Below are 8,659 nucleotides of genomic sequence, written 5' to 3'. Positions count from 1 at the left end.
CAACTTTTGGATGATTATCCAAAATGCTTCATTGTGGGAGCAGACAATGTGGGCTCCAAGCAGATGCAGCAGATCCGCATGTCCCTGCGAGGGAAGGCTGTGGTGCTGATGGGCAAGAACACCATGATGCGGAAGGCCATCCGGGGGCACCTGGAGAACAACCCAGCTCTGGAGAAGCTGCTGCCTCATATCCGGGGCAATGTGGGCTTTGTGTTCACCAAGGAGGACCTCACTGAGATTAGGGACATGTTGCTGGCCAATAAGGTGAGGAGGAGACTCAGACTGCATGACAAATGAAGGCAGAATTTAGCCATGTTTATCAGTGGAGAGACTTTCACTATTCAATACCTTTTTTCCCTGCAGGTGCCAGCTGCTGCCCGTGCTGGTGCCATCGCCCCATGTGAGGTCACTGTGCCAGCCCAGAACACTGGTCTGGGGCCCGAGAAGACCTCTTTTTTCCAGGCTTTAGGCATCACCACTAAAATCTCCAGGGGCACCATTGAAATTCTGGTGAGTAGACAGGCTTGAAGTGGTAGCTCGGCATTGACTTGGAGGCTGCGGGCCTGTTTGTTGTATGTCCAGATGGTAAATGGTCTGACTCTCATTCCTTAGAGTGATGTGCAGCTGATAAAAACTGGAGACAAAGTAGGAGCCAGTGAAGCCACGCTGCTGAACATGCTGAACATCTCCCCCTTCTCCTTTGGGCTGATCATCCAGCAGGTGTTTGACAATGGCAGCATTTACAACCCAGAAGTGCTTGACATCACAGAGCAGGCTCTGCACTCTCGCTTCCTAGAGGTATATCCTTCCCCTAATGCTGGGAGCATGGTAGATACTGGCGTATGCCAGGCATCCTCAGCCTCTCCATCTTCTCAAAGTCTGAAATTGTGTGTGCTGGGCGATCAAGGGTAATTGTGAGACAGCTGGATGTGGTGCCTTATATCTTTAATCCAGTGGAGGCAGACTGTCTTGTAGACCAGACTGTCCTCGAACTCCCAGAGATCCATCTTCCTCTGCCTCTGGAGTCCTGGGATTAAAGGCTTGCGCCACCCCTGCCTGGCCTCAGTTTCCTTTTTCTTAAGGGACTGGCTTGTCTTTTATTTCCTCGGCCGCTGTGCCTGGTTTTTGCCATCAAGTTACCATTTAAGGGATTTTTTCCTTGTGTGAGCAACATAACTGAAATTATGTACATTTCTGGATTTAGCCTTTTTAGTTTTTTGATTTTTTTTTTTTGAGCATTTAGTTTTTATATAATTTCTACTGAACTCCCATTATGCCTGTCCCAGTCATTTTAAGATTTGGAAGATGTAGTGAACAGGTCTAATAGCATTTGCCCTGTCTTGAGTGGGCAGTGATAGCCTCATAGGTCCGCAGCAGGCTTTGCAGGCTTATGCAGCCCCAGATCACTGTGCATGGACAGGACTTAAGTCTGGATTCTGGTATCTGCAGTGGGTCTTGGGCTCCAGTTCAAGGGGTAACTGTACAAGTAGCTCTACTTAATAAGTTTTATTGGCAGATTACATCTGGAAATAGTTTAACCATTTTGTACAATAGTGCTTAGTGACTGATAACAGCTTAGATTTAAAAACGATATATGGGACACCAGGTTGCAGTAAGGGTAAACACATAACTGATGGGTCTGGCCTGCCAGGAGTATCTGGTGTAAGCAGGCTTAGAGACTGACAGGGTGAGCCTAAATGTAACTTCTTGTTTCCCTCTCCCATGCAGGGTGTCCGGAATGTTGCCAGTGTTTGTCTGCAGATTGGCTACCCGACTGTTGCCTCAGTGCCACACTCGATCATCAATGGGTACAAGCGGGTTCTGGCTCTGTCTGTGGAGACTGAGTACACCTTCCCACTTGCTGAAAAGGTAAAGATACTCTTCCAGAATCATTGGCTTGACATCAGGGTGACAAATGGCAGGCTACTGAGTTAGTGAATTCACACTCCATTCTTTACACAATGGGTAACTTTGAGACAGCCAAAGCTGGGTGACCTTGAATTTAGGGAAGTGCTAGGATTATAGAAGTATATGCACCACCAGGTTTGGGCTTATGTTACCAGTGTTGGGGCTTTCCTGCTAGGCAAGCATTCTACCAACTGAGGTGTTAATATATCCCCAGTACATTGTTGACTTCTGAGACTTGGTCTCTGTATAACTTGCTGACCTGGAATTACTAGGTTGGCCTCACAGTTGCCTCAGTATTGGGATTAAAGGTGTGGTCCACTACTGTGTACCCCAATACATCTTTAAGAGTCTACTTTTGAAAGTCTATTCCTATAGTTCTATTGCTATCAGTTTGAGCCTTCCCTGAACAACATATACATAATGAGGTCCATATAAAGGGGGAAACATTTTGGAGATGGAACAAGAGTACGTATGTTCTCACATTGAAAATGACAGACCTCCAAAGACTTAAGAGCTGGGCCCAAGTGTCCTCTCACCCTCCCATTCCGACCGTATTTAAGATCTGATGGGTAGCTTCTATACAGGGAAGCTTTACTGACTGGGACCTTAAGTGGGAGCTACACAGACAGGAGGGGTGTGGGTGGTGGGAGAGTGGAAGATCACTCTTTTCATCTTTTCTTCAAGGTCAAGGCCTTCTTGGCTGATCCATCTGCATTTGTGGCTGCTGCCCCTGTGGCTGCCGCCACCACTGCTGCTCCTGCTGCTGCCACTGCAGCCCCAGCGAAGGCTGAAGCCAAGGAAGAGTCGGAGGAATCAGATGAAGATATGGGATTTGGTCTCTTTGACTAATCCTCTCAAAGCAACCAATTCAGACAACTTAATCCAAGAAACGTGGAAATAAAAGCTTACTTCTGTTAAAATTGTCTTCCTGTATTTATTTTGTATATTTTGAGGTTTGGGAAACTAAAACCAGGGTTAAAAAGCAAAAAACTTTGGGAGACAGGGTTTTACTGTGTAACACCCCAGGCTGGCCTTGAACTCAGATCCTGTTGCTTCTGCCTCCCAAGTATTGTGATTAAAGGTGCCAATGCCCCACTTCTTATCTATGGGGAATATGTTCCAAGGTCACCAATTACCTACTTTGTATAGTTGAACCTTGCTATCTAGACTTGGGTCTCTGAACTTAACTGGGTATCAAAGCTCAGGCTGAGGAGCTGGGGGTGGTTCATGTCTGGAAACAGCCCTTAGGCTGAGGCTGGGTTGAGGTCGAGGTCTTGTTGAAATAGGCCTGTAGCTCTCAGGAGCATTCAAGGATTGCTAGCACCTCTGCTCACTGGGCCATCTGCCTCACCAGACCAGCCCAGTTCTCAGTTTAGGCACTGTAACCTAAATTGGCTTAGAATCGATCTTCCTGCCTCAGCCTTCGGGTGCAGCAATTAGTTACAGAATGATGAATTGTGTTTAATACCTATGTGTTTTTTTTTATTTTAGATTGTAGTTGAATCGATGTAGAATACAGAGGGCTGGCTACAATTTTTTCTAAGTACATTAAGATGAGATACATAATCGAGGTAGCATGCTTGAATACAGGGACAGTTGGTAACTGGCTACTAAGCAGGTAGTTCATGTTACACTTGGGAGGTTGCACACAATTTACAAAGTTAGAGGTTGTAGGCCTTCACAAAACCTTTTCAGTCTGCATCCAAGGTAATGCATAGACAAAGTTAGGCCAGAATTTTGACCTCCATTCCTCTAAATCAGTAGTTGGATCTCAGTTCCATTCAATAAGTGTATCAAGTCTGAAAAGCACCTAATTCATGTATCCTATTGATATTAGTCACGGAGCTCGTGGTTTATTAACTATAGATCAGTATAGCTAACTTACAACTGGTGTCAAAAGTTTGAAAGTCACGGCTGAGGATCAACAAGTAGCCTTGGAGACCGCGTTCTGTAAAACATAGAGTCCTAATAAAATTAAATCTTCAAAGATACGGAGCTCTTCCTCACTCCTTCCTCCCGCTATCTTAGGGACCAGACTCCTAGCAGGGACCGCGCAATTCCCTTGGCATCCCTGATCCTCCCGCGAAGTCGAAGGACTAATCCTTTGGGTTCATTCCCGGAGCCCAGGAAACAGCTTTTAGTGGCTCCGCCAAAGAACTAAGAACCTTCAGGAACCGCCCGATGGGAGTGTCGGGGCTGGATACGGAATCCCCAAAGACGCGGGAGCTGCGCGGCGTCTCCCGGAGCCAGGATGAAAAAAGCCTGCGCACCGGGCTCCAGCACGCGCGCCTGGCCGCCCTCCCGCTCGGGGGCGCCAGGCGTCGCCTTGCCGCGTGGGCCCCTCCGTGACCCGGAAGCGCTCCGGAAGCGGTTCCGGAGTGGGCGCCGGCAGGATGGCGGCGGACACGCAGGTGAGGCGGGCGGGCGGGTGGCCACGGGGCTAACGCGGCGGACGGCGGGGCCGAAGCGCGGGCGGCGGTGGCGGGAGCGCTGGGACCGAGATTGCGGAGCTGACGGCGGCGGAGGCCGCAGGAAGAGGCGGCGGGGCTGGCGCCTCACGGCTGGAGGCTCGGCTCGGCCCTAGCGGCCAGAGCGACGCTGGGCTCGAGGAGTCCGGGGCTTCTGCTGGGTTTGGGGCAGCTGGCGCCTTGCTGTGCCTGCTCCGGCTCCGGCGGTTGCAGAGCTCCACCTCGGAGTCTGCCACAGTTTTCCAGAGCCCGGTGCCCGGGAGCCGCGGGGCAATGCAGAGTGCACCCACTCTATGTGACCACATAGAATGTATGTCCACACGGGTTTGGAGTCGTCTCTGCTCGTTGATTTCTCGGAGGCTGTAGATAAATTACATCACCCCTCTACGTTTCAGGCTTTTTATATGTAAAATGATGTTGAAATAATATCTGTCACATAGGGTTGTTGGGAAGATGTAGTTTGGTTATTGTTGTTGGATCCCTCCAGCTAGAAGGAGTCTTGTCACCCTTGTTATTACCTGTGGTTACATTGCAGTTGCGGGAGGGGTTGAGGACCCCTCTGTCTCCATTCCAGCTTCTTCTATAGCGTGTGGAAGGATGCAAAGACTATAAACGGAAAAAAGAAGCTCTCTCCTTATTCCCCTGCCACAACTTAAAAATATGTAGGTTTTAAAACTGGAGACCAGGTTGGCATTGGACTTGTAGCCGTCCTGCTCATGCCTCCTTGGTGGGATTACGCTGACTGGCAGAAACTGGTATCTATTAGACAGTTTGGGTCTCCAGGATGAGAGTAGTTGATTTTTATGTTTGAGCCTCGAGACCGGCCAGAGGGGCCATTTAACCTGAACATTCAAAAGCTGTTTTGCGAGGGTCTCCTGTACAGGGAGCTGGTCATTTGTTCAGCGCTGTGTCATGGTGAATCCCAAGAAGTAAGGTTTCAGTGCTTCTAGAGGATTGACTATTTAACACTAATACTGGTAAAAGAGTCTTCTCCTTAGCCAGGTGGTGGTAGCGCACATCTTTAATAATACCAGCGCTCTAGAGGCTGGTGGATCTCTGTGAGTTCCAGGACAAACAAGGCTACAGAGAGCAACTCTGTCTTGAAAAACAAAGCAAAACCAAACAAAATCAGAATCTTCTCTCTAGAGTTATATTGTCCAGTAGTGTGGTCCCCCTTGGCTGTGTTACCAGAATAGCCATAAGACTTAAGTTTGTCTGAACTATCTGAAGTTAAAAATTCTCAAGCACATTTTAGTAGTCACATGTGACTAGTGGCTGGTGTATTGACCAGACTAGGGAAGCATTTCTGTCACCTTGGAGACTTCATTCTTGGGCAGTGCTGTCTACAGTGCTGCCTGTGAACTCGGATTGCCAGTCTTTCCAGCACCCAGTGTGACAGCTAAAGGAGCCTACTATTCTTTTCCTCACTTTTGTTGTGACAAGGTTTCCAGGGGTTGCTTACTTTTCTTGTTTTCCTTTGCCATGCTGGGGATCCAACTCAGGGCTTCATGCATGTTAGGCAAGGACTGTATTACAAACTACACTCCCAGCCCTCCCCCCACACACCTCTTTATGGTTTTTCGAGACAGGGTTTCTCTGTAGCTTTTGGAGCCTGTCCTGGAACTAGCTCTTGTAGACCAGGCTGGCCTTGAATGCACAGAGATCCTCCTGTCTCTGCCAACCCAGTGCTGGGATTAAAGGCGTGCACTGCTACCGCCTGGCTGAAAAGTTCTTTCATATTTGTGAGAGAAACTATAACATGAATTTAATGCCATATTGACAGTGAGGTGACACATTTGGGAGGCAGAGACAGTTCTAGGCCGTCCAGGGTGATGCTCACTTTTAATCTCAGCACTCAGCACTCGGGAGGCAGAGGCAGGCAGATTTCTGAGTTTAAGGCCAGCCTGGCCTACAGTGCTAGTTCTAGGACAGCCAGGGCAATGGGCTACACAGAGAAACCTTGTCTGGTGGTAGGGGGAGAAGAGAAAAAAGAAAAACAAAGCCAAAGGAGTTTAATGTTACTGTCTTGTAAGGCAGGGGGTAGTCTGTATGCATCTGTTGTTTGTTTTTTCTCAGACCTCACTAAGGTTAGTAAAGGATTTAAACGCTAATACTGTGGGGCTAGCAAGATGGCTTATTGGGCAAAAGTGCTGGCTGCTGTGCAAGCCTGGTGGCCTGAGTCTGAGTGCTGGGAGAGCACTGACTCCTGCAAGCTGTCCTCTGACCCTCTCTGTCTCTCTCTGGCCTGTGGTGATTCAGTGGTAGAACACTTGCCTAATAATCGTTAGACCCTACGTGTCATCCCTGTCCGCTCTCCTACAGGATATTTTAGGTCTGAGGGCATGGCTCTGTGATAGAATGTGTTTCTGACATGGATGTATGAGGCTTTATGTTTGATCCCCAGTGCAACAAAAGCAAACCCAACCAATGGAGGGGAGGATGGGGAACACAGGCAATAGTAGCAAACTTTCAGGAGCTAGAAAATGACAGTCAGAGATACAGATTTGCCGGACAGTGGTGGTCCATGACTTTAATCCCAGCACTCAGGAGGCAGAGGCAGGCGCATCTCCGTGAGTTCAAGGCCAGCCTGCTCTACAGAGCAAGTTCCAGGACAGCTAGGGCTACACTGAGAAACCCTGTCTCAAAAACAAAACAAAAACAAAAAAGAAGAGAAATGCAGGTCTTTGAACACCAATGGAAGTGAGTCCCAATCCATCAGTTAGGAAACTCAGGGGCCCTCCTGTGATCCTTTGCAGAATCTTTGAAAGATGAAGTTCTGGAGTCAGCTGACATGGAAGGGAGAGTGACTGGCTTAAGGAAGATGGTTTGAACCTAGGTTTAGATGCTGTCAGATCCCTAGCTTTTCCACTCCTGCAAGAAACTAAAGTTTTCTCTATGTGACCTTAAAACTCAGTGCTGTCGACCCAGTGCTGGGAACACTTCTTTAGGATCACTTGTCAAGGAAGTTGTTAACAGAATAACTCAAGAAACTTTCCCCCAGTGGATGGATGTGTTTCTAGACCAGAGGACTCTGCACAATGCATAAAAGAGACTCACAACAAAAGCATATTACCATGAAATTTCAGAATCTTAAAAAAAAGAATCTAAAAGCTTCTAGAAAGAAAAACTGGGTGTCCTCCAAAAGATCAGTCAGAATCGGCATTCCTATATTCCCAACACAGGATTCGAGGTGGAGGCCACCCTAGGTGCATAGTCTCTGAACACAGCAAAAACCACTATGCTGGCTTTGGCCTTCACAGCCACAGCTAAAGGCTATTAGTGCAGAGAAGAAAGACAGAAGCTTCAGTACTCAGAAGGAAACTGATTTCAACATGGAATTCTGGGTCTTGGCAAACTTGAATGTGGTGCTAGCACCTTTGCACACTGAGCGACCTCTGAAATGAACGGTGTGCTCCATACAGACATCGTGGTACACTTGATGATAGTACCTTACACACCGCAGATCCACCTGCCAGCTTGGGGTAGGACAGAAAATTCAGACGTCTTCAGGAGGAAGGACAGAATTTTCTGGAATGAAGACACAAAACTAAGAGTTTGAGTTGAATAATTAATAAGATTAGGTAAAACAAGGCAAACAGGCGATGGTGGAAAGGGCAGTTCCCACTGCAGGGAAACAGATGCTGGACGGCATGAGGTGCACAGGTTGTCAGGTGGAGGGTGTGTGCTGTATTGCACAGTTGGACACTGACCACCTCAGCTGCTCGTGTTATAAACTATTGGTGGGATGGGGAGCGTGGTGGAGTCAGGGCATGAAGGGTAAAATAGAAAGGCCAAGAGTCCCAGAGCCAGGAAGCCTCCATCTTCAGAGGTACAGAGGTGACTGCTGAAGTACGGCTCAGCTCAGGCGTGAGGACAGACCTTCTAGAATCCTTGGGTTATGTGCCAATGTGAAAGTAAAACAAAGAACACTTAACTAAAGCAAGTCCAGGTGTGCTGACATCTTTCTGCCCTGTACTTGGTAGGAAGGCAGATCTCTGAGTTCAAGGCCAGCCTGGTGTATATAGTGTTGCAGGACAACTAGGACTATGTAGAGAGACCCCTGTCTCAAGAAAACAAAACCAAACCAACAAATAAAAAAAACACACCCAAAAATATCAAAACAAGAAATAGTTTATGTACAAGTTTGGATGCCATTGTATTTATTGCCAAGAGACTTACAGCAGATTTTACACATAAAAGAAAAAGCAGGGGCCAGCAAGATGCCTCGGTGGGTAAAGCACTTGCAGCAAGACCTGATGACCAAGCCTCGGCCCAGCACCCAC

The 8,659-nt window shown here is 47.9% G+C and overlaps 2 protein-coding genes across 3 annotated transcripts in view; both read left to right on the top strand.

Moving 5' to 3' along the window:
* The window catches only part of Rplp0 (ribosomal protein lateral stalk subunit P0), a 7,562-nt gene extending 4,734 nt beyond the window's left edge, over positions 1 to 2,828 (top strand). The window contains exon 3 of the mRNA XM_050158889.1: positions 2,593 to 2,828. Within this exon, the coding sequence (XP_050014846.1) occupies positions 2,593 to 2,757 (165 nt within the window). The 3' untranslated portion in view covers positions 2,758 to 2,828. The remainder of the gene's footprint in view (positions 1 to 2,592) is intronic.
* Positions 2,829 to 4,287: 1,459 nt separating this feature from the next.
* The window catches only part of Gcn1 (GCN1 activator of EIF2AK4), a 62,395-nt gene continuing 58,023 nt past the window's right edge, over positions 4,288 to 8,659 (top strand). For both annotated transcript variants that reach the window (XR_007594765.1, XM_050158954.1), the window contains exon 1: positions 4,288 to 4,319. Coding sequence is in view for 1 of the 2 variants with exons in the window: in XM_050158954.1 (XP_050014911.1) it covers positions 4,302 to 4,319 (18 nt within the window). In the remaining variant the exon portion in view is untranslated. The remainder of the gene's footprint in view (positions 4,320 to 8,659) is intronic.

Source organism: Alexandromys fortis, unplaced genomic scaffold (assembly GCF_014885135.2).
Source record: "Alexandromys fortis isolate MF-2015 unplaced genomic scaffold, M_Fortis_MF-2015_v1.1 scaffold_90, whole genome shotgun sequence".
NCBI classification, from domain to species: domain Eukaryota; kingdom Metazoa; phylum Chordata; class Mammalia; order Rodentia; family Cricetidae; genus Alexandromys; species Alexandromys fortis.
This window is presented reverse-complemented; position numbering and strand designations above follow the sequence as displayed.